Source organism: Aspergillus flavus, chromosome 5 (genome assembly GCF_009017415.1).
Source record: "Aspergillus flavus chromosome 5, complete sequence".
NCBI lineage: Eukaryota > Fungi > Ascomycota > Eurotiomycetes > Eurotiales > Aspergillaceae > Aspergillus > Aspergillus flavus.
Window position 1 is genome coordinate 565,773 of NC_092408.1, and position 27,571 is coordinate 593,343.

The following is a 27,571-nucleotide window of genomic DNA, read 5'->3' on the forward strand; positions in this document are numbered from 1 at the left end:
AAGAGTATGCGAAGCTGTGAAGCAGAATCTTTGCTCCGAGATCTAGTATTTGAGCCGTGTTTGATGTGAGGGACTCTGTATGTGCTCGGAGGCATCAGGGAAAAGCAATTTCCCGATTCCTGTTGTTATGTGGTTCCATTTTCGTCTTTCTCTCTCTCGTATTTCAGTCTAATCATCTCATTTATTGTGCTTCCGAATGGACTAAGATTAGGCTCCGTCGCTATTGTATGCTTGACTCAATATGAGGCAGTCGTCGTGCAGACAGAATCACACAGTGCATGTCATCATAATCGGCTGCTCTGTGGCTGGTCTCACTCTAGCCCACGCTCTGTCCAAGCGACGAATCGACTATACCATCCTTGAGGCTCATGATCGCCTACCACTGCCATTCACAGGAAATGCGTTTACCTTGCTTCCCAATGGGTCACGGATACTAGCGCAACTCGGGGTGTGGGAAGAAATCACGGCCGCATCAGATACGATCCATAGTCACTCGACTTTCCTTGGAAATGGAAGGCTGTTAAAGAGGATAGATGTAGGAAGACTCCTTTCCATGAGGTATAGTTTCCTTATCCGGTTTCCGATTGGGTGTGTCTAAAGCCCGACTAGGCATGGTTATAAGCTAGCGGTTATCCCACGATGGAGATTCCTGCAGATTCTCTACAATAACCTAAAAGATAAACATCGCGTGCGTTTCGGTAAGCGCGTCATGACTGTGGATCAGAGCTCTTCCGAGGCCAAAGTGGAATGCGCCGACGGCTCCATAATCTCCGGAGACCTGGTCGTTGGCGCCGATGGAACCCACAGTGTCTCACGTGGCGAGATCCTGAGGTGGAATAGGTCTCTGCAAGCACCACAGGATCTGAGAAAGGTCGCCGTAAGTGAGTAGAAGGACCATACCTACCCTACCTCAATGTTAACTGAGCAAAGTTTCAGCCTTGACATCGGAATACTCGGGCATATATGGCATCTCGCATCCGATTCCGGGGTTGTCCCCAGGCCACGTGCATCGCACGTACGGAGACGGATTCTCCTTCATAATCAACATTGGAAAAGAGAACATCTTCTGGCTACTATCGTTCCATGCCGGGAAGGTGCACCGTTACCCTGATGTACCGCGCCATTCGCAAGACCGTGCATCAATCGACCTGCATGTCTTCCCGTTTTTAGATGCGCATACCTCTTCAAACATCCGATTCGAAGAACTGTACCATAACACAATCACATGTTGCCACGTTGCTCTTGAGGAAATGCTCTGTGAGCAATGGGTCGCGGGTAGGCTTGTGTGCATTGGGGACTCAGTCCACAAGGTCTGCCTCAATTCCTTTCGTTATACCTCTCAACTGATACTCACAAGCAAAGCTTTCAGATGACACCGAACCTAGCCCAAGGTGCAAATTGTGCCATTGAAAGCTCGGCCTCATTAGCTAATTGTATCGTTCGTACAGTTGACCAATACAAGTCCTGTGCGCGCTCAGATAAGCCTGAGAAAGATATGGACCTAGCGGCATGGGAAGAATCCCGAAAGCAAAGAATGAGACGTTTCTACACGTATTCATGGATCCTAGCTCGCTCTGAGGCCTTTTCCGGGCCCTGGTCCAAGGCCCTCGGCCTGTATATTGGGTTCTTCCATGGAGAGCAGGTAATCAGTTACATATCTGACATTAGTTCCGAGTCAGAGTGCCTGGACTACTTGCCGCAACCGGATTATCACTTGAAGTCTCAGTCGAAGATGGACCAGGGTGGGCTCAATCAAATGAACTATCTCTATGTCAAACTGGCATTCTGGCTATTGGATGTCTTGATAACGATCTGGAGCTTTTGTTTTGTTTAGAGCATATACTTGCAATGCAATCCGGTACGACTGTGGTGTATAATACAAAGTAATTACTCAGTATGGCCTTGAGTACCCTCATTTAAGCGGTGACAAGTAAATCACGAAGTTTGAGGTTGTAAGAGAAAATCCGGTATGTATAAGTACTGTACATACGTCCATGCAGGATTGTCATTCAGCTGAGGGCCTCTCTTAGCAGATGGCGTCATAGTCGGTATAATACAGTTTCTCCTCCGCAATTGGATTCGGGAATAAGATTAGTGATTGGGGCTTCAGTCACGAACTACTCCACTTGACCCCGTCTTGGCTTTGCCGAAAAAGGGTAAGAAGAGGATCTGCAAGTGATGCGATGAGGTACCGTACCGTATGGACGTACGTGACCTACACATGATTTAATCATGGCTGAACCTGAAGAATCGTTCATGACCTGAGGCACACAACTACTACTACACTCCCTGCTCTTTTTTATTTCCAATTATTGCTGCAACCTTCACTCTCCCTGATCGGGATCTCGACCACAGCATATCGGAATATGGTCAACCAATTGTCTAGCCTACTCTCCTCCTCCTGGTTCCTTTTCAGTCATGCGACCATCAACGTCTCCCTTCCAGAACAATCAAACTAGCAATCCCCGCGCCCATTCCCCCGGATCCATGAATCTTCGCCATCGAGGCCCGGCCCGCTCTGCCACCTTCGCAGAGGGCTGTTCATCAAATCTAAAAAACGAACGACGCAACTCGACCTTCTCAGATTCGGTCTCCGAGGCACGGAATTCCATCCGATCCTCCACCGACGATCTATTCTTCCCACGCGCAGCCAAGGGTTCCTACGACGCCGCGGATGCGCCCAATGAGGAGTCGCACTGGCATTCTGCACCCCTGGGCCTCGCCCTCCTGCCTGCCATCGCCGGGGTCTTTTTCCAGAACGGAAGCGCCGTCGTAACAGATGTTACTCTGCTAGTATTAGCAGCCATCTTTTTAAACTGGTCTGTCAGACTGCCATGGTAAGACAGACCCATACTATTCACCCCCCTCAATAAATCTCCCTGTTAACCAGTACGTCAGGGATTGGTATCGCTCTGCCCAAGCGATCCGACAAGACAAATTCTATGATGCGAACGAAATTCCCGTAGACATAGAGATCGACCACAGCCAGGACGCAAAAGAAGATTCGGTCCCAGCTAAAAAAAGCATAACTGATACAGCCAGCGCCGCCAGTAGGGAATTACAAATCCATGAAATCCTTGCTCTGGCTTCGTGCTTCATCTTTCCGCTCATCGGAACATGGCTGTTACACGCAATCCGATCCAAACTGTCCCGACCCTCAGAGGGTTTAGTCTCGAACTACAACCTAACCATATTCCTCCTAGCATCAGAGATCAGACCCTTTGCCCACCTACTACGAATGGTCCAGGCGCGCACGCTCCATCTCCAACGTGTCGTCGCATCATCCACCGAAGCTCCCAAAGACAGGATAGACGCCAGCAAGATCATCGACCTCGCCAAAAGATTAGAAGAGCTTGAAGCCCACGTAGCAGAAACAGCCGCAGCGCGCCTTGCCTCCAGCCAGGACCAACAGTCCCAGCCCCAAGCGCACGACTCCCTCGTCTCACAGAGTACGGCAGAAGTGCGAAAATCGGTCCAACCGGATATCGATGCCCTGAACCGCGCCGTGAGACGTTACGAGAAACGTACCGCGCTGACTTCCTTCCAGACGGACTCCAGACTCGAAGCGCTAGAGGGTCAGGTCCGGGATGCCATTTCGTTAGCTGCTGCGGCGCAGCGTTCTAGTATACGAAAACCGAGGAGTTCTGTGTTCGTGTTCCTCGAGTGGCTTTATGCGCTTGCTATGCTCCCCGCTCAGGTCTTCATGTCCCTGGCTGTACTGCCATTCCATGTCGCGAGACGGTGTCTGCGGTTTTTTCAAGGTGTGCTCTTTTCGAAACCACACCCACAACCCAAACCTGCGAGCGGCAAGATGCCGCAAGACCGTAAAGCGCGGTCTCCCAAACGCCCGAGACGAGTACCTCAGCAAGACCAAGCAGAGACGAAGGGACTAAAGTCCATTCGCGAATATACATAACCGGTTATACGTCGCGATATGATTATAGTACATACATCTCTTTTAGAGTGATGGTAGTAAGTGTAGAATGACTGATATTCGAAAACAGTCTCTACTTCTTTATCGATTGCTACCGCATATATCTGTCCAAGTTGATTCCAATATGGTTAGATGGGGAAAGACGGGGTATTTTAATTAAGCATTGCTTTGTATTGCTCTCCGCGGTTTCCTTTCACCTTAGGTGATATTTAGAAGTGTATAGCTATATAGCATGTAGCATTCCCAACTATACAATGCGGAAAACAAGTACACACTAAAGAACCTTGTATTTTGGCCAACTTACTAAGAAGCGTATAGTATGAAACGTCGCAACACACGTTTTGTACCCACATCGTGGAACGATATCTCCAGTAGTTACCATCGAATAACCTTTAAAACCAACGAAGAGTATATAGTACAACACAATACATACAGAACCCCGCTGGAATCTATAGGTAATACAAAACATCCGCGATTATCAAGGGGAAACGGAAGCGCAAATCCGGGCGCATATATACGGGACAAGCACTCTATAGGAGCTCAAGACCAACCACCGGAGGGACCTTTATTGTCAACCCCGATGGTCTTTAAGAAAGGCTCAATTATACTTCGTTTCCGGTCCTCCTGTGCCCGCCGTTCCTTATCCTTTGCTGGGACAGGGACGTTGGCAGAGATAAGGACCGTGGAGAATATACCCGCGAGAGCGGTTTCGACGGCTTGTCGACGAATGGCGAGGGGATTGGCGGTAGGTTCCGGTACGTTTGAGGTGAAGGTGAGGGTTCGCCGTCGGATATTGCCTGCGGCAGCGACTGCTGCGGCGGCTGCTGTTGCGGTTGGGGAAGTAGGTTGTTTGTTGGGGTTGACTTGCTCGTCGGACGGCTTTTCCGAGGACTGTCGCGGGGGCATAGATGTTACTGGAGCGACTTCGTTGGCGATGCGAGCAAGCATGAAGGTGACGAAAGTGAAGGAGACACTGTGTGCGGGGGAATATGCCAGGCTCTCTAGGACCCAGGCTTGGGATTCTTCCCAGGATAAAGGCGGTGCTTTGGTTTTTTCACGAGCGAGAATTTGTTGGTCTAGATCGGACCAAACTGGCGCAGTGACAATCCCATCCTTCAAAGATCTGAGAAATACTAGTAAGGTCTCGCTTAAAATCTCCAAACGATGAAGCGAGGACACTTCGGGTGAAATGACATGGTTGAAGGGTTTGTTGGTGTCCAAAGCTTCCCGGACAGATGCCAGAAGGGAAGAACGCTCTTCTTTGTCCGTCAGAGTCCACGACTCTGGTTCAAAAGGCCACCCAAATCCATGTGGCTCTCTAACCCACGGTGGCGAGTCTTCGGACTCGCCTCTGATCATGCTCCATTCGGCAATAGCACGTTCGGACAACTCTAATATTGATTCCGTCAAGCGGAAAAGCTCCCGCGGAGCTGACAGAGGAATTCCTACTTCGTCCTTCTGGCGTCTCATTATCTCTGTAACTGGTAATGTTCGTGCGCCCGCCTCAGGCATGACGGTAAGTTCTTCCAAGCTGCGGCCAAAGCAAGTGGGCAACCACTCCCCATATACAGGGATGAAATGATCTCGACCGTTGGTCACCCGAAGGACCAAAACTTCCTCTAACTTCAACTTTCCGTCATTGAGCAAACGTGCAAGCTGTATATCTTTAACACATGCAGTAACCTCAATAGTGGTGAGTTCTCCAGGCAGTAATGTACATTCCTGCAAAGGTAAAGTAGACACTTGATCTTCTGGATTGTCGCGGTGCGGCGGCTCGATCTGATATTCAAGCCAAGACGGGTGATAATGACAACCTTCTGCTTGTTCGGGCTTTTCGAATGAGAAAGTTGCAGGCACACCACTAGTGTTCGCAACTGTCAAGGATCGAGTGACGGATATATCAAAGGGTACATCACCAAAATCTAGCGCATTTGGATCCTTCGTCTTGTCCTTACTGGGCTCATGGCCGTGGCTGTCCACCACAACCGTCAAACCTGGCCGAGACTCATTTTCAGCCTTATCCAGCTCTCGGACCACTTCCTGGTGAACCTTGGCCTTTAATTGAGGATCAACCGACTCATAAGTTAGAGTGAAGCCGGCTGCTAACGGCTTGTGGTCAGATGAGAGGATTCCTTGATGCGAGATATAATAGTCAAGCCTAAGTGATTGATCCGGATCACTCTGCGAATTGAACGAAGCACTGTCACTCGCGTCATCTTTATCCGGGTCGTATTCATCTGCACTGTCTGCACCATCAACATCGGGATCATAGTCGAATAGAACGTTGTCATCTGCTGCAGCCTTGTCTAGTCCCCTAGCTTTCATTTCTTCGTCCCGTTTCCTGGCTTCAGCTGCTTCCTTGACTAATTGTTCATGTCGTAACATATCCCGCCGTGTACGATACAGAATCCTATCGCACCAACTAGGGCCCCGTTGCTTTTCGCTAGAATCGAACTTGGCGACGCTTCCTACATCATACTTGTACGTTGGTAGAAATGATATGCTACCTTCCCTCCATCCTTCGTGGAACGCCTTCTGTTTGCTTTGTTGCAGGCGAAGCTGATCATGCGGGAGCAAAGACGATATGGTAGTTTGCAAAGAGGCTGGGTCTGTGTGAGGGTCCACGTCCTCATCGGAAACGGGCGGAGGAGCTTGACTTGTCTCGTCCGTCGGTTTTGATGATTCCTCTGAATCGTCTTCATCGGCCACGTGGGTGGAGTTGTGCGTTTTATCGTACTCGTTCTCTGTATGTCGAGCAAGGACCTGTCGCACATCATCTCCAGGTATATCCTCTAGTCTATAATTAAGATCCCCAAACCAGAAAGCAAAGTCTTCTTTGCCAATACTCTCGGTAGGTTCATCCCGAAGTGCACTTTCAGTATCAATCGGGTCAAACTTTGCGCGTTGGAGAATTTGGGAGGCGTCCCAGTTCCGTCGTTCCAGGCTATTTTTATCCGATCCAGCTGCCAAATGACAGTTGACGAAGACAAAACACGTAGTATCGCCCAGCAGCAGGCGCGTTACTGCAGCTCCTTTGTTGCCCATGTACCCGAACAGGCCGGTACCCACGTTGGTACAGCTGACCGACGATACTGTCTCGGCAACAGAAGGAGAGGCATAAATCAACAGTAACAGCCCCACTAGCTGAGACTCTGCGACTAGTTGGTAGCCCGAGGGTAAAGCATTTTGCATCGCAGCTTTCCACCTATTCGCCGGCGCTGGATCAACGTAGGGCCTCAAGGCCTCCGCCGGAGAAGATATATCCACGATCTCTTGTAACCCGAGAACATAGAGTCCCACCTGGTCGGACTCGGATCCAGTCTCATTCGGGGTATCATTATCTGTTTTACCAGGAGCTTCTTCTAGGCCGGAGACTCGTAACCCGGCGAGCTGTTCGCATATGCCCTCCCGCTGTACAAACCACTTTCCGATATCTTCCTCCGTACCTGGAATGGCAGCAACATTCCACGTTCCGACTTTGACACGAATAGTCTGTTGAGACGTATACTCAGATTTCCTCGCTTTCACGGCCTGTGGGAGCGATGAGGGGTCGATGGAGGTGTCCGGAGACGATCCGTCAGAGTGCGAGTCACCTGCGCCGGTACCGACCGGCGACTGCGACGCGCGCTGTTCGGTTTCTGACACCATGCTGAATAGAAACACTAGAACCGGTTATAATGGAGAATTTGCTCATCGCCTTCAGCAGAACATTCTATAGAGGTCTGAAGCCTCTCAGAAATCCGCAAATTAAGCGTTCACCTTGCGGTTTGGCAGCTGTTCAACAGCAGGCAGCGCGAAAAGGACAATGACCAATTGGAGCGAGGCGTGGCGATCAGAGGGTCATTACGACAGTATAATAATCGCAATTTGAGCCAGTTGAATGCCAAGTACCTGTCCGATTATCACGCGCCTCGCTGGCGGGAAGTATAAGAGAGAGTCGAGAGGGGTGGGTTTAGCCCGCGGTAGGATAGGTATGAGCCGATACGAATGACGACAACGATAAGAGGATAGCGCCGAGTTGGTCAAGTTAGATAACGCCGAGGTATTTTGAAAGCGAAAGAATCGGCGGGAGACGTAGAATTAAGACAAATATTGAGCCTAATGATTGAATTGGACAGAAAGGTTCAGGAGGAAGCAGAAGTGGTTGTGGATCAATCGTGAGCTGTGCTTTCGCTCTGACGAATGTCAGTGGGGCTGCCGACCGCTTCCCAGAACGGAGCTTCTCCATCACCTGAGCTTATTTGCGCCTTTCGCTCACTCCTCCATACCAACATTTGTCGCCATTGTTCATTCCCTGGTTAATTCACTCCCATCAGCTAAATCCCGCCATTGTCCCTTGTAAACCTTGCCAGAAGAAGCCCATTTATTTCCTCTTTCTCTTCCCTCCGCTTCACAATGACTGGCCGCAGACCTCGACGACAAAACAACAACAACAATAATCACCGTCACAATCAGCCTCAACCCTCGGACTACGATTCAGACTACCAGAACTATTTCTCAGATACCCAACAGCAAGTAATCAGCATGCCACCTCCCCCCGTCCGCTCCAACGAAGAACTGAACATCTCCGTCCTCCGCCGTCACAACCCCGCCATAACTTCAATTCTCTCCCTAGCGCCTTATGCCGTCATCTACATATTCAGCCCAACCACACGGCAGTGGGAAAAGAGCGGAGTAGAGGGCTCATTATTTGTTTGTCAATTATCGCAGGGGTCTTTAGGCGAAGAACGGTACAACGCTTTTGTGCTGAATCGGCGGGGTCTGCAGAATTTCGATGTTCCCCTGACGGACGGGGATAATGTGGAAATTACGGAAGAATATGTGATTCTTAAGGTCGATGATGACTCCGGGTTGGGTGTGGATAATAATAACGGCATGAATGGGAAAAGTGCCGATCTCCGCATATACGGTCTTTGGATTTACTCCGAACCCCCTCCCAACTCTACGGCCGAAACGCGCAGTATCAACGCTCAGGTGATTCGGGAATGCGCCATACATGCAGGCCAGAGTTTGAAGCTGGCCCGCGAGCGACTGGAAGCTACTCGCCAGAATGGCCTGCACGCTGCAGCTGCGGCTGCGGCTTCTACCGCTGACCCCGTGGAAGAGGTGCAATCAAGTGTTGCCATGGGACGCCAGGTTTCTTTGAGGGATCTTTTTGGACAACAAAGGGCTCAGGATGATGGGTGGAGTACAACGGCGCACCATGCTGGTCCCCAAGGGTGGCCCCAGCCTGGGATGGGTGTGCCGATGGCGCAGCCGCAGCCGCAGCCGCAGCCTCAGCCTCAACAAGACGTACTGGGCGATCTATTTAGGAGGGCCGGGTTAGCGTACCAGGGGGGTCCCTGATCGAGGAACCCCACTATTATCCGACAGATGTCTGTTAGAGGCCTAACCTATGTCATGACACTTGCGATACCCATGATATTTGCACAATGAGCGCAGTTTACCTCCAATGAGATAACGGACAACCCTGCATTATAATATAAATTAAAAACAAGGTGTTACAAAGAAACATATCCCGTCTAAATACTCCTTATCGAATCCCAACAACAAGTCTATAAATACCCAGACATCGAATCACCACTAACAAACCATCCCTTCAACTCAATCCTTGACTATATCCAACACCATGTCGGCCACTTTCTTCGCCACAACATCACTATGTTCTACAAACCCCCTACATTAGCAAACCCCACCTCCAACGCCTCTTCAAAGGAAAACAGGGAAAAGAACTCACTCAAGACAAATGCATGCGGCAGCCCCTCCTCACAAACAACCATCTTCGGACCACTCTCTGTCCGACCCCTCAACTCAATAATCTCATCTCTTGTCTGCTCCGCAACCCAATGATCATTCCGACCAAAGTAGAAAAACAACCGCGTAACCGGATCCTTCACATCCGACATGCCCCAAACGTCGTCACTCCACTTATCGGACGTGATGGTCTGCATCTCATCAGCGGCCATGTGTCTAGAACCCCAGTTAGAATACACATCAGCTCTCTTCAGGACACCGCTAGAAAACAGAGTAACATACAAAGCTTGCTGCACACCATATCCACTTTCCAAGAAAGCAGCGGTAGTCTCGACCATGTTATCCCGCGGCGATCCCATATAGAACCTGATGAGAGATCGTAAAAGACTACCCGGAAGAAGGACCGTCAGGATGCGGACCAAGAAGCCCACCACCACAGCCAACTGCGGGATAAAAAATAGCATGCGCTGTGATAGACCCGATTAGCCCATGTATTTCAAACAGTCAATCAAAAAGACATAGACAAAGTGTACTCACTGTCAACTTCTGACCGGAAGGTGACCTCGCAATATCAACAACAGTAGGAAACAGCATGACGCCGCCGATGATGTCGAAGTCAACAGAGGGCGAGGTGCCGCTCGTCGAGCGCTCGCGGTGTCTCCGTAGGATTTCCATGGCTATGTAGCTACCCACCGAATGACCGATGAGGATCACTTTAGGTTTTGGTGATGGGACCCCATTTGATGCATTGCTGGAGCTAGTGAGGAAATCGTTCAGCTTGTTTTGGACGAAACAGATCTGTTCTTCCAGGTCGTAGTATCTTGGTTTGGGGCCTGGTGTTTTGGTAAGCTCGAATCCTCCCAGACTGTGTCCGTAGATTTGGAAGGCATGGTTTTTTCTTGTCCGTTGCGCGGATTGTGTGTTTAGCCTGTCTGAGAGAACGGAGAGAAATGTGTGGTAGTACCCAATTAGGCCTGGGTTGCCGGATATCATGTAGATGGTGATGGGGGATAGTGATGGGTCGCATGCGGACGATGTGTGGAAGAAGCTGTCCGCGGAGATATGGGGTTGTCCGGTGGAAGACATAGCGCTCATGCACTTGCGGGCTAAGGTAGATGGCTCAAATATATGTTTATAGCCTATGCGTGTCGAATTGGCGTATCTTAGGTAGTATATGGGTGGGATTCACTTGTAGAAAGGGAATGGAGTTCGATAAATTGAATCGGAGAAATCGGAGTTCCCGTCATGCCTCGGCAACGGTTTACTACATCGACTTACATATTATACTAACATTCCATTACAGAGTCTGAGACATTTAGATACGATATGTCGTTCTTAACAATAGTTCAAAGACGCGGTTCGTTGTGAAGGTAGCAAGTTACTGTGCCGACAAGTATGTGCACCAATATCTCCACAGAAGAACGCAAATATCAACTCTCGACAACCCGCTCCATCAAACATTCCCAATCATAAATAATAAGGAACAGAAAGAAACGAGATCCTCCATACCAAGACCTCTGAAATGCAGACATACGCACACAGTGATTCATCGCAATTCATCGCATCCAGCCAGACTCCATCCCTATCAACCAGAGCTCCTTAAACCCATAGATAGACCGAAGAACAATGCAGAAAGCTCCAGTTATGCCAAAGACCCAGGTGGAACAACACCGACCATCAGACGCAAGAGGCTGGCAGCATGCGCGCTACTTCCTCGTTTCTGATTGCATATCCATTTTGTTTTTATTCGCCACGCATTGACAGTGCAAATGAACCATGAGGTGCTTAAAGGAAGGACACTCAAGTAAAACAAGAAAAATTGGAAGAAACAGACAAGAAAGGGTAGCTGTACACCAGGCCAAAATTTTGACGATGAGAAGGTAAGAACAAGACGGAAATCGCAGGCTTCAGAGCAGCTAGAAACCTAATACATGATATCTAAGAATGCCAAAAGAGAAGCACGAAGATGTATAGCAAATGATGAGGGAATCGTACAAAGATATGCTGTGAATCAGTAAAAGGAACATGAAGAAATGAAAAAGATGAAACCATAACTTCATCTGGTATCTAGGAGATTTGCGGGAATTGCGGATAGAACTCCAAGTACTCGGACAAACGAGGATGATGCTTGCGGGGAGGCCCCCTCATGCGACCAACTCCATGAATTGCAGGAGAATTATCTCGGGAGAATAGTTAACCACTTTCACCGTGGTTCTCGTCACGGTTTTCTTTCTCACTGCTTGAAGTACTTGCCGCAGGATCAATAGAGTCCGTCTCTGATAATGGCTTAGAGCTAAGATTGATGGCTATCCTTTTGGGTGCTGTGCTGCCAGTCACGGTTCCCAAGATACTCTGAGTTGTCCCTTTTTCCGCGGTAGCTGATAGCGACCCAATCGACACGCTTCTCTTCTTTCGCAGCATACCAGCACCCCCAGGACTACCACTGGTCGAGGTCCTCCGTTTCGGCCCGGAGCTGAGCTTAACCAACTCATCATCGTCCTCCTCCTCACGCCGCCGCTTCTCTGACAAACGCTCTGGAGGTGTCTGCACGGTGGATGAACCCGGAGTTGACGGTGCGTCCGCGGTAGACTCAGTAGCGGCGTCAGGGGTTGGAGTGCCTTCTTGCCGTACCAACTGTTGCTGCTTCTGCTCTTCACTACCCTCCGGCTTCGTATCCATAGCATCGTCGTCCTCATCGTCATCTGGATAGTCGACTAGAGGCTTAACGACTGGTGAGGCGGAGCCGTTCTGCATCTGAGGAGCCATTGTTGCGTTGGCCGCAGTTTCATGTTGCCACTAGCGAAAATATCAGTATGCTTTATTGGTATTCATTAATGGTGGGTATCAATTGCTTTACCTCTTCCTCATCATCAGACGTGTTGAAATACTCCTCCTCTGCCGCATCCATCTCCCTCACACCCTGCCAACGTTGTCCGTTGGGCGGGACTCGACGAGCTGGTGTACCTTCATCTTGAGAGTAGATAGTGGACTCCGCTTCTGTGCCATAGCCCTGCATTTGCTCGTAGCGTAAAATTAAGTCCTGGAATGTGTTGACATAAGTAATATTCTTGAGCTTTTCACCGTATTTTTCAACGACATGCAGAACTATGGGTTTGATGTTTTCTCGTTTGATGAATTCGAAGAGCTCGAGGCAAGCTGAATTAAGGAGGTTATCGCGTGGCATTGTTTCATAGACAATGTCAAGAATCAAACCAAACGTGTTGTTATGTGTCATCAAAGCTTGGTAAAATGTGTCTTGGAGGCTAATTAATGTACGGAAAAATTTCAACGCGACTATCCCAAAGGTAAGCGGTTGCACACAAATCTCTATACGTGATTTCGAATAGGTTAACTTACTCAGCTTGAGGTGCTTCTGGGGTACTGTAAGTAACTGAGCAACTCTGGGAGCGAGTGCTTCATTATGGATAACAGCACGGCTTCTGTACAGATGTTGACGGACAAAGAAAGTGAGGATATCAACAAGATGAGCATGCAAGGCCACTTCTTGAAACTTGAGGTCGCTAACTAGAGAAGTTAAGAGAATTAGTCGCATGAACAGACTCGGGCCAATGTAGACCAACAATACTTACGGCTGGCGCGGTTCTCGAGACGTTTTAACGGCATGAATAGCCTCTTAGCGGATTCATCAAAGTGGTTTTGAACAAAAGCATCGGAGAGAATATTAGGACGTGGCTTCGAGTACTGTTCGGGTCCAGCCCGACCCATCGTGTCCTGCAAAAGAATCTGGGGGTCCAATAGAACCTTGACTGCATCTGCGAGTTGATTCTTAACGCCGAGATCCGACTCCAAGTGAAGTAAATCAATCAACGTATCAGTCAGCGGCGTTTTCTTCTCATTAACGGCCTTAAGCATATATCCCCGCATCATGAGAGGATCATGGTCAAGCAGTGCAACTAGAATATCAATTCCAGTCGTGCGCATAGCGGGGTTGGGGTGCTTTATAGCGAAGGCAATCACAGCGAAGAGGCCATGGCTGATGAAGTTTGCGAAGAGACTGGCGCGCGCCGGGGCTTGTAGGTTTTTGGCAATGGATGCGCATTGGTGGAGGAACTGCACTGCATCCTCCTTGCGCTTTGCATCGGCATTTCTCGGATCGAACACCGAAAATAACTCCTTCAGGAAAGGGCCGTTTGATTGGATATGGTTTACGATTTCGACCTGGTTGAAAAAGATCAACGAATTGAGGACTGAGAAAGTCGGGTCGTCTAAGATCCGGGCCAAGACCACATCCTTTAGATACTGCAAACGCCAGGTGCATCGAATTTTGCGACGGATGAGGGTGTCTTTAATCGGGACCACCTCTTTGTAGCGTGACTGGTCTGCAAGGTACTGCCGATGGTTGGCTTTGTGTGTAGGAAACTCGGGGTCGTCTGGGATCTCATCAGCAATCGCACTATGACACAACAAACCCCATGCCACGTACATTCCAGTGCCCCCACAACTCCTAGAATAATGGGGTCTGTAACTACGGTCTCGATAATGGTATTGTCATTGAGGAGGATGAGAGATTTCATGATATTGCAGAGACGGTGTAGGTCCGGTAGGCTCTCGAGATCTTCTGCCACTGTGACCAATGGTATGAGCTTTGTTATGTACTCTTCCCGGATAACAAACTTCGACAATGCGTCGCGGCCGGCTTGTGTCATGCTCGCTGCTCTCATGACATGGTCGATTTCGGGGAGGTTTCCGAGCTCGGGAGCGGGTAGCATTATAGACTGATAGGTTTCGAGATCGTCGGAAAAGGCATCGTCTAGGGGAGAGCTACATGTCAGTAACGAGAGTCCACCGATCTGCCAATGACAGGAAAAATAGGAACGCCGGGTGCCTACCTGCTGCTGCCAGGTTCGTAAGATGTTGCTGAACGCCATTGACAAAATTCCTTTCGCGACTGTTGTCAGCCAAGAGAAAAGGACACTGAGTCACAATGTCCGAGCGATGCCCTACCAAATCACGGCGCAACCCTCAGGTTCCTGGAAGCTCAATGCCATATCCGTCCCATTGGGCTCCGTCCATACTATCAACGTCTCTAGTCATGTCGCACGAGTGTTAGTATCTTCCCTGTTTAAGTTTGCGATGCGGAGAGCGACGGGAGAGTGGAACCTTGCTGTTTCTGGTACCCGTCATCTTTGGAGATTTTTGTCTCCAAAAGTACCCGGTCGGGTTCATCTTCAGATTCGACAAATATTCGCGGTTCATCCTGCAGGAAGATAGAGTGGGGATGTCAGCGACCGGGATGAATGTTTGAGAAAAGCGCGACCTGTAGCGTTTGCGCCCGACGACCGATGTCGCGCTGGACAATCCCCCATGCGATGAAACTTACGTCCAGGATCTGCCCAGTACAGAAACCAGTACCTCTATCAAACCAGTCATTATCTCTCAGCTCGTAGACCTTGACTCGTTTGCGATCGCTGGGCGGTTGCACCTCCAACGCCATGATCTGGCAACAGGGGGGAGGTGGCGTCTCGTCACTCCGGGACAACTCAGGAACGAGTGCACCGGCGCGCAGAGAGGCCCGAAGTTGCGGGAGAGATAAGAGTGAGCCGCTGCCTTGTCCGGATTGGACGAGGGGTTGCGGTCGGGAATAAATGGAAGAAGTATGATGGGGAGGGGGAAAAGAATTGTGATGGGGATGATGAAAAGATGGACGGATCGGAAAGACGAACAGGTCACAGGTGATAACGGGGATGGCACACTTTGCTGCTTTTGCTGCGGATGATGAATGATGATCCTGAGTTTGGGTCGGGACCACCTGACGGCCTCGGTAGCGGTCGGCCACTATTTTTTTTTTTTTTTTTTTTTTTTTCTTTTCCTTTCTTTTTTAAGGCTTTTTGGGGTTGGCGGCGCGCAAAAATGGAAAACCAAAACCAGCACACGCGACCGAAAAGGGACGAACACCAAAAGAGCTGAAACTGCTGTGATGATTTAAGGTACCCAACCCTTGCCTGATCGGGTGTGGGGTTCTGTGTCGAGACTTGAAAATCTCCGGAAGATCTACTTTCTACAAACAATTAATAAGAAAAGAAACCAGTAAACAAGAAGATAAGAAAGAGCCAAGTATATCTGGGGGGCCCCGGTTTAAGGTGAAAAGAGGATAGTTTGAAGCACTGATCGAACAGAGTGGTTTCGAGAAAGGAGAGGAGCCGGCGAACTACGGGGATCTGCAAGGCAATGAGTGGATGAAATGACGTGCACCCGCGGTTTTCACACAAGAATAGAAATCAGCTCGGAAAAGGTATAAAATCAAAACATTAGAAATAAAGGTAAGCAGAAACATGAGGCATACTCCTCGGGGGGAAATTAAAAAAAGGCGATCTCCATGATTCATGTATGTGTATATGTTGATAGTATAGTGCATTTGACCTATGATTTGCGACCGTAATGGTCTCTCAGCTAATTATAGTTATGCATCATATATATTAAACTCAACAGGATTGAATATCCATATCCTACAGAGTACATTGTGCATAAATAAAATGTATGTACGTATGTGTATGTATGTATATATATACTGTCAGACAATGTTCAGGGGTGGATAAATAGAGTGCAAAAGGCCTAGGCCATGTTGATTAAGGGTTATTCCCGTTCTGCCTTATATAGAACTTTACTTGTCGGGCCTGTCGGCTAAGAATAGCAGGGACTCCTCCCAGTTAGGTAGGTCTCTCTTTTGGGAGACTTCCCCAACCCAAATCTTTCCCCCCCGCTTTACCCATGGAACCTCAATGGACCTTCAAGGTTGAATTCAACTCAAATTCACAATGATTAGGAGTGGGGTTTCAAGTTATCCAACACGGAAGAATTGAATTGTCTGAACAAAGGTGTTTTTCTCAATCTCACGTTGCATATAGTGATTGTATCCATGGATGCTTATTGTTGACCGTGTGGCTTACATCTAAGCACTAGGCATCTACTCCTACTGCTACTACCGTTTCTGTCATGCCCGATACTCATCACCCGATCACCATGTCAAACATCTTCTACCAAGAGGTTTGCTGCTAATGAGTGCGACATTTGAGTCTCGGTACAAGCCTTCTCCCAGCTTAACAGCCACTAAGAGATGAGAAAAAGAAAACTCGGTAACGGGGAGGGTTTGGTCATTTCCAGAAGAACTATCAAGATGATAGTCGAGACGACAACCAATCATACATACCCCTTCCATCAACTTCAAAATCCTTCTACCATATTTTCAAGGTTCAGGCTATGGCTTTTTCCAGAAAAAAGCGGGACTGCAGCCGATGAGGTCATTGCCACCTTAAATTAAAGTCTATTGTTGTGGCCTGAGGCATAAACACGATAGTCATGTGAGCATGATAGAATGAGATCATAGCACGTTGCTTATATCCTGTGGACTACTCTGTACACAGTAGGATTGCCTGATATCCCGCAACAGATGAACGGTGAAGCATATGTTTGACTTCCTTGCGGGAAAGTGATCTGTGATGATGCCTAGCGCAAGTTGGGCAATCGTGTACCGGATTGAACAACTGTTGGCACTTTCTCCCTTGCTGATGCGAGGTAGCTCCTCGCCGATAGAGCTCTGCAGCATGCTCATCGCCAGTGATCGCGACCAGGATTAGTAGGGATACACTGGTACCTACCTCTGCCAATGTATTATTGGGGCCTGAGCGTTTTGCACCATCAGGAGATAAGGTGTGTGCTTTGTTCTCCCGCCCCGTCATGTTGCCGGAGTTCCCATTCGCTGATTGGCCGCCAAAGATGGATAGTGGACGGACTGGCGTCGGACAGATCCGCCCCATCCACTCGCATTGAAATTAGCTAATTACACAGTGGGGTAGCTGTGGCAATGATTGGCCAGGACTTCCACGAGGTCCCCCAAGCGGACATCGTCCAATCGATGGGGCCACTGGCGAAAATTCCCCAATCAGGATAGGCTCAGTTCTTCCGCCGCCTGGACCGTTGCCCACGAGATTTTTTTCTCTCTTCCCTGTTCCTCCTCTCACATTTGTCTACACAACCTTGTCTTCACCTCCTCTGAGTTGAAACATTCAGAGACCATAGGCGAGCGACTTCCGGGAGTTTTGCGCTCGTTTGGGTCTTCAAAAGCTCCCATTCACGCTTATCGACCCATACCCCACTATCTCGATCCTACGAGAGCCACTCTAGATAACGTTTAATTCCGCCTTCTCAAAGCTGCTCGGACAGTCAGTACGCTGGTCTCATCATGTCGGACGTCAAAGATCAAATCACCGTTCAAGCGTCGGCCGCAACTCCGCACGATAACTCCTCACTTGCTCAATTCCCGAAGGACGATACTTCGGCCGGTGCAGGTGCAAATGCCCGTGAAGTGGACTCTGCCTCGGAGGAGGCACCGGCGGACCTGATCGACAAGAAAAAGAAGGGCTTCTTGGCGTATTTTACGACAAAGGAGTTCTATATCATTCTGATACTTGGGTAAGTTGCGAACTTTTCTAGTTCGAGCCTTGGTCTTCACGGCCAGTATCTTTCTTACATTCTACTACAGACAGATCTTGGCAATCACAAACACAGCTACTAGTACTTTCAGTACACTCCTTTCAAACGAAGGCACCTCGATTCCGGCTTTCCAGACTTTCTTTAATTATGTGCTTCTGAACATCATGTTCACTCCGTACACCATGTACCGTTATGGCATCAAGGGCTGGGCCCAAATGGTGTGGAAAACCGGCTGGAAATGTAAGTAAAGCTCTGTGTTGCTGTACATGGAACTAGTTATATCTAACTATCTGATTCTTTGCGGTTTAGATATTATCTTAGCATTTTGCGACGTCGAAGGCAATTATTTCATCGTGCTGGCATACCGGTATACAACCATGCTTAGTGCCCAGTTAATCAATTTCTGGGCCATTGCAGTCGTTGTCATCATCTCGTTCTTGTTCTTACGCGTCCGCTATCACATCACACAAGTCCTGGGTATTCTGGTCTGTATCGGTGGCATGGGCGTCCTGATCGCATCCGACCATATCACCGGCACCAATGGTGGCGATGTCAGTAGTGGCAACCAACTCAAAGGTGATCTGTTCGCCCTCCTAGGCGCAACTTTCTACGGTCTCGCAAACACCGGAGAGGAGTATTTCGTCAGCACAGCGCCTGTCTACGAAGTTCTGGGCCAGATGGCTTTCTGGGGCATGATCATCAACGGCGCCCAGGCCGGCATTTTCGACCGTGCCTCATTCAGGACCGCCACCTGGAACAGCCAAGTCGGTGGTTATCTTGCCGGATACACCCTCTGCCTGACCTTCTTCTACTGCATGGCTCCGCTCCTCTTCCGGCTGTCGTCCGCTGCTTTCTTCAACATCTCCATGCTGACCATGAACTTCTGGGGCGTCATCATCGGCATCAAGGTCTTCCACTATACCATCCACTTCATGTATCCGATCGCCTTCGTGCTTATCATCGTCGGTCAGCTGATCTACTTCCTCGGCCGTCGGGTCCTGGGTGAAGCGCGCAAGCCTTGGCTGGGTAAGAACCAGGAACGTGGTGTATCGGGTCTGTTCACTGCGAAGAGAATGATCGATACTGAGGCTGTCGCACCTAATCATAATCCTAATTCTACGACTCATGATTCTGCCACGGCCAATAATGATTCTCTCACGTCACATACTAGTCCGGTTTAGGGTGGCGTTTGGGGGTTCCGTTTGTTTCCGTTTCCTTTCTTGTTTCGCGATTACTTTTTTTTTTTTTTGTTTCTCTTTATATTCGGCCTTTAATTCCGCTCTACATATGTGTCCATCGCTCTATGATCTCTGTATAACGGTTATTGCGCTGATGTGTGGTATATGCTACTGTGCAAAAGTTATCGTTTTCTCATCTCATCTTTGTTTTTCCAACATAATGCCATCTCTATATTCTTTCGAATATATTTCAGAGATAGAAAATTCAATATATCAGATTTTGGTATAATTCAAAAGCAAAATTTCCTTGTCTACTGTGACTTGATGCCGGAACCTCAGATTTAAATGTATGGGAGACGTGACTTCGTATCGTGAGATATGCCAAAAAGAAAACCAGATCCGCATATAAAGAGACGGGTCGAATGGATTGGAGAATAAATATATGAAAACACAAGACAAAACCAGTAGGAAACCAAAATAAATATGAAAATCCAAGATGACATACCAGAACCTTAGTGCACATCAGACTCCGATAACTCTTTTTATGTTTCCCTGCTCCCCCTATGTTCCGATGCCCATGCTCCAAGATAAGAAGAAACAAGGTGACAGAAGAAAAAAAAAGAGAAACACAACCTTTTGGTGCCCATACCTATCGCAAATTAAAGAATCGCATGCTTTGGCCAAACTCGCAACCAGACCCGAACGACGACATGTAACACCGGAAACCTTCCCGAATGAGCTGGAAACAAGAGCCCGAGACATACACTCACAAGCATGTAAAGACAAACCCCAACCGAGAAAACAAAAAGGCCGCAAATGCCAATGAAATATCCAAAGCGAAAACATGGAACAAATGCAAGGAAACAGTCACATAGACAAAGTTACCAAACATGGAGATAAAGGATGAATGAAATCAAAAATGCCAAAAGCACACCAAGGGGGAATACCGACTCCAGTAACCAACAGGCCAACCAAGTTTCCATAGTCAGTAAACCAACCTGTACCAATTAACTGTCCATATATGACGGAGCGCTAAACAGAACGTATTCTTGCACCACTTCTCCCATATATGTACCATGCTCTTCCCAAGATTTGAATCATAAATAGAACCCTCTCTTATAACGCCACGACATAGAAGCGAACGCATATTGAATGATGAAGTAAGCGTCAATCGGAGCCGAATCGTTTGGTTCGTAAATCAACCCCAGACGGAGGCTTGGACGCCCAGTCCGTTCTTCGATCCCCAAACGCCACCGCCATTACCCCATCCGAGCGCCACACCACCAGTAGACTCTTTCATACCGGGAGTTCCTGCGGAAGCGGAAGTGGAGGGGTTTGAGGCCGACGAGGCCGAACGATCATTGGTTGCGCCTGCGTCACCAGGTGTGAAGCCGAAACCAAGAGGAGATGGCAGGGGTGTCGTGGAGCGTTTGTTCAGTGCCGGGTTGGCAGCCTGAGCTTGACCTGCTGGCTGAACTGGGCGAGAGCCGATAGGGCCCACGGAGCCAATGGGACCACCGGTTGGCTTCGAATGCGCCTGCCTCGCGGAAGGCGAGTCAGCCCTCCCGGGGGAGGAGGTCGAGGTCATCGGTTGCTCGGCGTTGTCGTACTTGCCGAAGACAGGGTTAATGCCCGAGCTCGGGGAGGACGTACTAGTTGCGCGGGAAGGAGATTGAAGAGACGCGGCGGCTTGAGCAACATTATCAGTGCTACCTTGGACCGGGGTCTGGGCCATGCCGAAAGGATCAACACCGCGCGGAGATGGGCCACGGACACCAGTGGCAGATGTTGGGGTGCCACCCCCCTGGCTCTCCGATCGTGGGTTGTCATCCGCAAAACTGCCAGGCGGGAAGAAGGCGGGGCTTTCGTTGCCGTACAAAGCCCTATGCTGGCGAGCCAGGAGTTCTCGACGGCTTTCTTCGCTCATGGCGGCCGGACTGAGCGAACGATCGGATTTGTTTCCAGACATTTCGGCAAGCAGGCCTTTGAGAAAAGAGAAGAATATTAAAACTCATGTTCAAGAAAGGAACCACGTCCCAATGTATTATACAATGCAACCGATACATGTGGGCAAAGGAAGAAGTCATGGGGAATATTGGAGAAAGAAGCCAAAAAAAAAGGAAAAAAAAAAAAAGCTCCAAAGACAAATGCTACCACGTACTTCGGTTGTACTGTTGCTCCTGGTGATAGTTGCGGAGCTCCCTTTCACGCTGTGCCGCCATCCGACGCTTTGCTTGCATCATGTGCTCTACTTCATTTGGGCGTCCCTGGAAACGCTGGGAGGCATAGAACCCCTGAAGGTTGGGATTCGGGTGCATCCTGGCTCCGTCGAAGTCGCTAATAGAGTGGTGACGCTGGGACATAGTATTGGACACACGGGGATCTGCAACCATGTTTAGATATCGATAGGTGAAATATAGCAGTCTTAAGGTTTCATACCGTATTCGGGAAACGGACGGCCCATCATCATGGGCATCGAGTCCCTCCGGGGAGCAGACCACAACTTTCCGCTCTTAACAAGGTTGTCGATAGCACGATCCACCTCTATGGAAAAGGAGTCAGCAATTGTTCGACTCTGTTTCTTCGGCAACACGGAGAGTGCCGATAACAATCCACGATAACTAGCATGACGTGATAGGTGACCACATCAGGAAACCCAACCAAAACCACCACTAGCCAGTATTTCGCAGATTGTGCTCCTTAAGCCAACGTTGGAGCAATGATAGAATGGGGAAGACACGGTCATACCGTCAAACTGAGAGGAAAAGGCAGGAACTTCGTCGCGTTGAGAGACAGAGCTCGATCCTGAAAGTCGGGCATTAGCTTCACTGTATAGGGCAAGAGCATCATCGCCGAGGCTTGTGATTAAACCATACCCGAACGCGACGGGGGAACAGGTTGTTCCCAAGATACCTGGCGCGCAGCGGGCGCCTGCCAACCTTGAGGTTCGTAGTAAGACATATTCACCGGCAAGAATCGCAACGGAACGGAGGCGGCGAAAATTGATGATCCGCTCGGAGATGGTCAGGGGAGACTGTTGTGAAGTGAGGGTAAGCGTAAGCTCCCGGACCAGATTGAGACAACATGTAATTGAATGACAAGATATCGCGGATTGAAGCGGAGGTTCCAAATAGATAAACCAGGTGTACGAGCGATAGAGAGAGAAGGCGCACGGCGACCAACGATGACATTGGTCGGACTGATTTTAGGATGCGGAATGTTTCTTCAAGCACTCCGTATCAGAAACTTTTTTTTTATGATTTCTTGGCTTCTCTCGACCGACAGCGAACACAGGCGGAATCATTTGGGACACACCGACTGCAATCAAACCAGGGGAAAGAGTAGCGTCTGTTTTCAAGTAGAAAAGGGGTCTTTTTTTTTCTCTCTTCTTTTCTTTTTTAAAACCTTCTGGGAGGTTGACATGCGCAGCCCAAAATGCAAATGCGTTGTTCGGTAGGGGAGTGGACTTACAAAAAAAGGAGTGATTGTCCTCCCAACAAAAAATCCGGACGGCTCTACCACGAGTGAACGAGGCAGAAGGGTAGTAGTACACAACGACTTCTCACCCTAGAGGCACGGCAGACAAAGAGTCTGGCGTGGGGAAATCAAAGGGACAGAGAAGGTGTGAAAAGGGAAGAGGAGGAGACCGGGGGGAGGGGAGGGTAAGAGGGAGGGAAGACAAGAGAAGGTGAAGGAGGAAGTGGTCGGGTAACAGAGCAGGTGCGACAAGCCAAAGAGAGAAACTTGGACTTGAACTGGACTGGACTGGACTGGGGCCGTGAGGGGACAAGAAAGAGGGGGAGAAAAGGAAAGAATCGAAAAAGCGTGATTATTTCGTTCTCTCTTTTTTTTTCTTGACCGGGGGATAAGAAAAAGATAGAGATTGTTTTTTCGAATTACTGTACAGTATTACTGAGTTGGGCACGCTCCAGACTCGAAAAGGAAAAATAAGTATCACTCTTTGAAAAAGGAAATAAAATAAAAAAAATTGAAAATTGAAAAGCAGATAGGAAGAAAATTACCACACACCTTGGGAGAGAAGCACACACAAACACACTTTCTCGTCCACACCACAACACACAATCAATCCACCAGTCCCGAGAACCACAAAATTATTATTAACAATAAAAAGAGTAGGGTGGGCATCGGATGGGTTTGGCTTGTTCTGGTTGGTGACGGAGACTCGGCTTGTTGAATCGCTTCTTCCCGGTCCCCATTTTTTTTTCTGGTAATTATTACTGTGAGCACTCACCATCTCTCCTTAACCCGTCTAGTCACCTGCTTTCCTCCTCCCTCTACTCCGGGAAAGGGAAAGTAATTCATACTAGGTTTGGCTTACAGTCACTAAGTACTGCTTCATTGTAGGTAGAACTACCCTGAAGTACTAGGACACCCTCTATAGTTCCTCATATCTCACGATCGTATTTGTAAGGTAAATATTCGCGTTCCACTTGTAGGGATCCCTCAAAACTCCGTATTGATCAGTACAGTTACTGTACCGAGTTAAGATACCATACAGGAGAAGTGACAAAGATAAAAAGTTACCCTAGACATCCGCAAAGGTAAGTCCTAAATATTAAGGAGGATTATGATTCCATGAGTCTGCTGATATGCCTAATTTGAAATCGATGAAATCATCCTCCGGCTCAGCAGTCCTATGGAAAGGCATCATCTAAGAGAAGCTGCTGCACAATGGCGTATGGGCTGTCTGAGGGTTAGCCGGGAACCGGAGATTATTCTTGGATGTAATATTCTGTTTTGTTTCTTAGCGCGGCCCGTCAACCTTTTTTGATAGAGACCGTCCCACCTCTCGAGGTACTTCTCCGAAGTACTAACAAAGGACTCCTATCAAAGTTTTATCTTTTGTGAATCTGATTCAGATTCGAAAGACATTGTGACCAACAATATTCTCGCCTTGTCTCAGTGACAATGTGACAATTGTAACTTGTAACTGCTAGACAAGGTTATTTGGTGGTTTCATCACACTGATAAACCTCTTCTACCTCGTGGGGGGAATTGAGGCATTTCTATACTTAGGGTCAATATTAACTTTTGGACTCCTTAGCATAGATTGGGTATAATCGGGACCAGAATACCGTACTGTACCGTAAGGGGGTACCACCCACCCCTCAAGGTCGTACAAGTACTACGTCGTAGTGGGCATAGTTTATTCATATTTCTATTGATAGCGAACATAATTAGTGATGGAAACCCAAATTGACTTCCACATTCCTCGTGGTGATTAATTTAGAACTCCAGCGTACGCTACTTTGGGTTTAGCGCGCGTCTCTTGGCGGGCCGCATCTCAGTCGGTTTTCGACTTCAATTGTCTGAGACTCTTTGAAAGCTTGAGCATGTCTAGTCTGAAATCTACCGGTGCTTATTGTATAAAAGGTGAGTATTTGCCTGTGTTCTATGACTAGCAGCAATGATCTCTACCAGTATATGATATCTGCCCGGGTATGTTTGCTTGCCTACTATATTAAGGGGTCTCCTAAGTCTACTCCGTAGGTAAATATATTCTTGCTTACGGATGGGTGAAATCGCCGCTTTGACGGCTCCCACACGTGAGAAGGCCGCTATACGGGTTTTGCACTCGCCAAGCTCTTCTTCCTTTAGTGGTTAGGTAGGGTCTTACGTCAATTTGAAACAATCCCATTGTGCATGTTAAATGTCTGTGACTGAAAGCCAATGTCTCGTCACAGTATTAGTGCGATCTAATCACATTTTCTCATAAAATACTATCTGTACACAACCTAATTTCCCAGGTCCGCTTAGATGCTTCCTTAGATAGGAAGTTGTCATACCTATAGAGCTATCATCATAGCTTAGACAACTAGAGCTCACCGACGTTGCATGTCTTTCCATACCGGACCTAGCCCATTTTCACGAGTCGCGCATACGTACTCTTGATCAGTCTGGTTAGTTCTAACTTATATTGGTTTAGTGGCGGACTGCAGTGGTTTCTTTTAATGTCTGTGTATAAGTATAAACAAACCTAAGCAGCCGTGCTACAGCCTGCAGATTGGTGCTATTATCTAGATCAGTTAGGAGCGAGTCGCTAAGAACGGGAATAAGACCAAAGTTATAAGCTAGGAGCTCAGGCGTAGGGCTACTCTATGTTTCAGATGTATAGCAACTGAAACAAGGATAACTACTTGCAGGACACACAAGTATAACTTCTTTGTGAATAGTCAGATTGCTCTTAAGGTAGCTCTGTGCCGAGGTACATTCATTTATAAGCAGCTAAGTCCGCGGTAGTGCAATGAGACTTACAGCTGCAATCATCTGGCCCATCTGCAAACTAGTTACGGAGTAGATCGTCAACGAATAAGCAGTCTGTTACTTATAAATGACTTCGGCACCCGCCGCGATACTGTATCTTGCAGACTTACTCTTATATCCCAAGGTTGCATTCACTGCCGAGGTCTATCGAGAAGAACAAAGCCCTCTAGCACTAATAAATATGGAGTGCACTGCGCCTGACTTCCTCACAGCATTTATTGAACCATCAACAGACTCTTCGCCCCCGTGCACGGTTCGGGGCGGGTCGGCACGCGCTTTCCGAGATGAAACGGTCACCCAAAAAATGGCATAGCCTGTCTAAATGAGCCATAAGATCAAGTTCGTTTCATTGTGCCAAGACAGCCGTAGTCTCTGAAAAGCTAGAGCAGGGTTGATCTTCATGTCTCCGGTCCCACCTGAGCCTGAGATCCTGGCAACATAGCAAGCCATTGCACGATAATCATTTGTTCCTCCATATATAATTCTGGGCCTGAGCTAGTGAAGGAATCTATACCTAGTACAATGCAGACAGTTCTAGACAGTGTAAGACTAGACTAGTCATTTATCTGTCTTGCCGTCGGCTCTTATATGCACCACACCCACTCAGACGCCAATGGAAAATGTCTATTTCTCATTTCTCCTCCTCCCACATAGCCATCCTACCCTCTTGAAATATCGAGAGAAAACGACCCAAAGCGGCTGTCATCTATGAGATTGCGTACTTCGGAAACGGTAGTGAAAGCCCACCAGCTCGAGGATCGCGTTGTTGCGATACTCTGGCAATGGCAGTCCCTATATTTCTGATTCTACGTCTCCGAATTAGTATGTCTTTGACAGTGGCAAAGGTACTTACGGACCTGCCTGATGAGTACTTTCGAGGCTGAAATTTTGGGTGTAGGCACTTAGCGCAATCGCACGTGGGATTAATTCACTTGATGTAGTTGAGATCGTCGATGATATTCTGGATTCTAACGGCCTAGATGGGGGCTCCTTATCGGATGACGGCAATTCCTCAACTACTAATTGCGATAAATTGTACCAGTAACTGATATATCTTCACAGATAATTACCTTGTGCAAGTGGGCCTTTTCAAGGAATTCCGCAGTCGACAATGAGGCAAGTTACTAACTGGTATAGACCGTTCCTAAGATTAAGCACCGGACGCTCTGGCATAACAATGAGAATGGTACGCTTTACTGTTACAGAGAGCATATGCTAGATCGTGTACCTATTAAGGAAAGGGATATGGACGTGAAAGGCTGCAGATAAGAACTCGCAGCTCCAAGAAACATGCGTGGGACCTGTTCGGCTTACCTTTGGCGGTGCTATCTCCTTGTTACCATTTCTCCTTCTGATATTGACGTGTGCATTTCTGTAGCGTATGCCAAAAGCCCAAATACCCAAAGCGCCTACTGGAATGGTGGTTTTCGGAGCGACCAAACGGAGAGATTATAGATTCATCATACCGGATTCACCCCCCGGGGTATGGTTCAATTCAATACTACGACGGAATGATTGAAGTAGTTGGATTCCACTTTCAAGGAGATGCGAAATGGCGCCTTGATAACTGCCTATCGGGGAGGTGGGAAACCTAGTATTCATGGGTGGCGAAGTGACTTCTGTCATCAGCGGGTCTAACGCTCTATAGGTTTCAGTCAGTGATCCTAATTCATTGAATAATTCAATGGACTCTGATAAATATCATAATAGCTAGAACTACGTTTAAGTATACGATATTTCTGCCGGTAATGATTCAGCAGATGCACACTGTGCCACTGCGCAACATGACGCATCGTAAACCCCTTATCAGATCTTTGTGTAAGGCGGAGCACTTGCTACATCTTATGACCTGCTTTCTGATGTGTATGTATACATTTCAATAGACTTTCCGAAGATCCCGTCAGTCAAGGTATTAAGCAAGAAGCCTTAACCATGAGCGAATGTCTCTTGTACGCAAAGCCTACGGAAG

General features: G+C 48.3%; 9 protein-coding genes across 9 annotated transcripts; 4 read left to right on the forward strand and 5 right to left on the reverse strand.

Annotated features, from left to right (window-relative positions):
• Nucleotides 1–241: 241 nt before the first annotated feature.
• On the forward strand, nucleotides 242–1,834 carry F9C07_2233642 (uncharacterized protein; the record flags this gene model as incomplete). Its single annotated transcript, XM_071509938.1, has 4 exons — nucleotides 242–558; nucleotides 610–881; nucleotides 931–1,310; nucleotides 1,358–1,834. The coding sequence occupies 4 exons, from the start codon at nucleotides 242–244 to the stop codon at nucleotides 1,832–1,834; spliced, it is 1,446 nt and encodes a 481-aa protein (XP_071364241.1).
• A 497-nt stretch (nucleotides 1,835–2,331) lies between these two features.
• F9C07_6768 (uncharacterized protein) lies at nucleotides 2,332–3,916 on the forward strand (the record flags this gene model as incomplete). Its single annotated transcript, XM_041293544.2, has 2 exons — nucleotides 2,332–2,837; nucleotides 2,899–3,916. The coding sequence occupies exons 1-2, from the start codon at nucleotides 2,419–2,421 to the stop codon at nucleotides 3,914–3,916; spliced, it is 1,437 nt and encodes a 478-aa protein (XP_041147195.1). The 5' UTR covers nucleotides 2,332–2,418.
• A 558-nt stretch (nucleotides 3,917–4,474) lies between these two features.
• On the reverse strand, nucleotides 4,475–7,582 carry F9C07_6767 (phosphatase family protein; the record flags this gene model as incomplete). Its single annotated transcript, XM_041286679.1, has 1 exon — nucleotides 4,475–7,582. The coding sequence occupies one exon, from the start codon at nucleotides 7,580–7,582 to the stop codon at nucleotides 4,475–4,477; it is 3,108 nt and encodes a 1,035-aa protein (XP_041147196.1).
• Nucleotides 7,583–8,329: 747 nt separating this feature from the next.
• F9C07_6766 (putative decapping enzyme Dcp1) lies at nucleotides 8,330–9,280 on the forward strand (the record flags this gene model as incomplete). The annotated part of the gene is made up of 1 exon (XM_041286676.1): nucleotides 8,330–9,280. One exon carries the CDS (start codon nucleotides 8,330–8,332, stop codon nucleotides 9,278–9,280), a length of 951 nt encoding a protein of 316 aa, XP_041147197.1.
• Nucleotides 9,273–15,510, reverse strand: F9C07_2284408 (protein putative to be). Its single transcript, XM_041293540.2, has 9 exons — nucleotides 15,030–15,510; nucleotides 14,810–14,906; nucleotides 14,654–14,735; nucleotides 14,539–14,588; nucleotides 14,133–14,459; nucleotides 13,279–14,079; nucleotides 13,046–13,213; nucleotides 12,546–12,982; nucleotides 9,273–12,484 (listed from the first exon to the last, which is right to left on the reverse strand). The coding sequence occupies exons 1-9, from the start codon at nucleotides 15,141–15,143 to the stop codon at nucleotides 11,882–11,884; spliced, it is 2,679 nt and encodes an 892-aa protein (XP_041147199.2). The 5' UTR covers nucleotides 15,144–15,510; the 3' UTR covers nucleotides 9,273–11,881.
• On the reverse strand, nucleotides 9,539–10,783 carry F9C07_6765 (uncharacterized protein; the record flags this gene model as incomplete). Its single annotated transcript, XM_041293539.2, has 4 exons — nucleotides 9,539–9,600; nucleotides 9,672–9,904; nucleotides 9,971–10,155; nucleotides 10,226–10,783. 4 exons carry the CDS (start codon nucleotides 10,781–10,783, stop codon nucleotides 9,539–9,541), a joined length of 1,038 nt encoding a protein of 345 aa, XP_041147198.2.
• Nucleotides 15,511–17,888: 2,378 nt separating the features above from the next.
• F9C07_6762 (DUF914 domain membrane protein) lies at nucleotides 17,889–19,320 on the forward strand (the record flags this gene model as incomplete). The annotated part of the gene is made up of 3 exons (XM_071511513.1): nucleotides 17,889–18,118; nucleotides 18,165–18,379; nucleotides 18,449–19,320. 3 exons carry the CDS (start codon nucleotides 17,889–17,891, stop codon nucleotides 19,318–19,320), a joined length of 1,317 nt encoding a protein of 438 aa, XP_071364242.1.
• Nucleotides 19,321–20,515: 1,195 nt separating this feature from the next.
• On the reverse strand, nucleotides 20,516–22,278 carry F9C07_6761 (uncharacterized protein; the record flags this gene model as incomplete). The annotated part of the gene is made up of 5 exons (XM_041293541.1): nucleotides 20,516–21,300; nucleotides 21,479–21,700; nucleotides 21,757–21,861; nucleotides 22,066–22,122; nucleotides 22,194–22,278. 5 exons carry the CDS (start codon nucleotides 22,276–22,278, stop codon nucleotides 20,516–20,518), a joined length of 1,254 nt encoding a protein of 417 aa, XP_041147201.1.
• A 3,008-nt stretch (nucleotides 22,279–25,286) lies between these two features.
• On the reverse strand, nucleotides 25,287–27,395 carry F9C07_2107552 (uncharacterized protein; the record flags this gene model as incomplete). Its single annotated transcript, XM_071509026.1, has 12 exons — nucleotides 25,287–25,293; nucleotides 25,316–25,434; nucleotides 25,489–25,563; nucleotides 25,594–25,614; nucleotides 25,813–25,920; nucleotides 26,019–26,136; nucleotides 26,325–26,408; nucleotides 26,456–26,647; nucleotides 26,732–26,817; nucleotides 26,917–27,014; nucleotides 27,069–27,293; nucleotides 27,371–27,395. 12 exons carry the CDS (start codon nucleotides 27,393–27,395, stop codon nucleotides 25,287–25,289), a joined length of 1,158 nt encoding a protein of 385 aa, XP_071364243.1.
• Between the last annotated feature and the right edge of the window lie 176 nt (nucleotides 27,396–27,571).

Bases quoted from the DNA above. Each gene is read 5' to 3' on its own strand.
- F9C07_2284408 (XM_041293540.2), bottom strand. From the start codon at position 15,143: ATGGCGTTGGAGGTGCAACCGCCCAGCGATCGCAAACGAGTCAAGGTC. The intron at 14,907-15,029 runs GTAAGTTTCATC...ATCTTCCTGCAG, and splicing joins GTACTGGGCAGATCCTGGAC to GATGAACCGCGAATATTTGT. The intron at 14,589-14,653 runs GTAGGGCATCGC...CAGTCGCGAAAG, and splicing joins GAGGGTTGCGCCGTGATTTG to GAATTTTGTCAATGGCGTTC.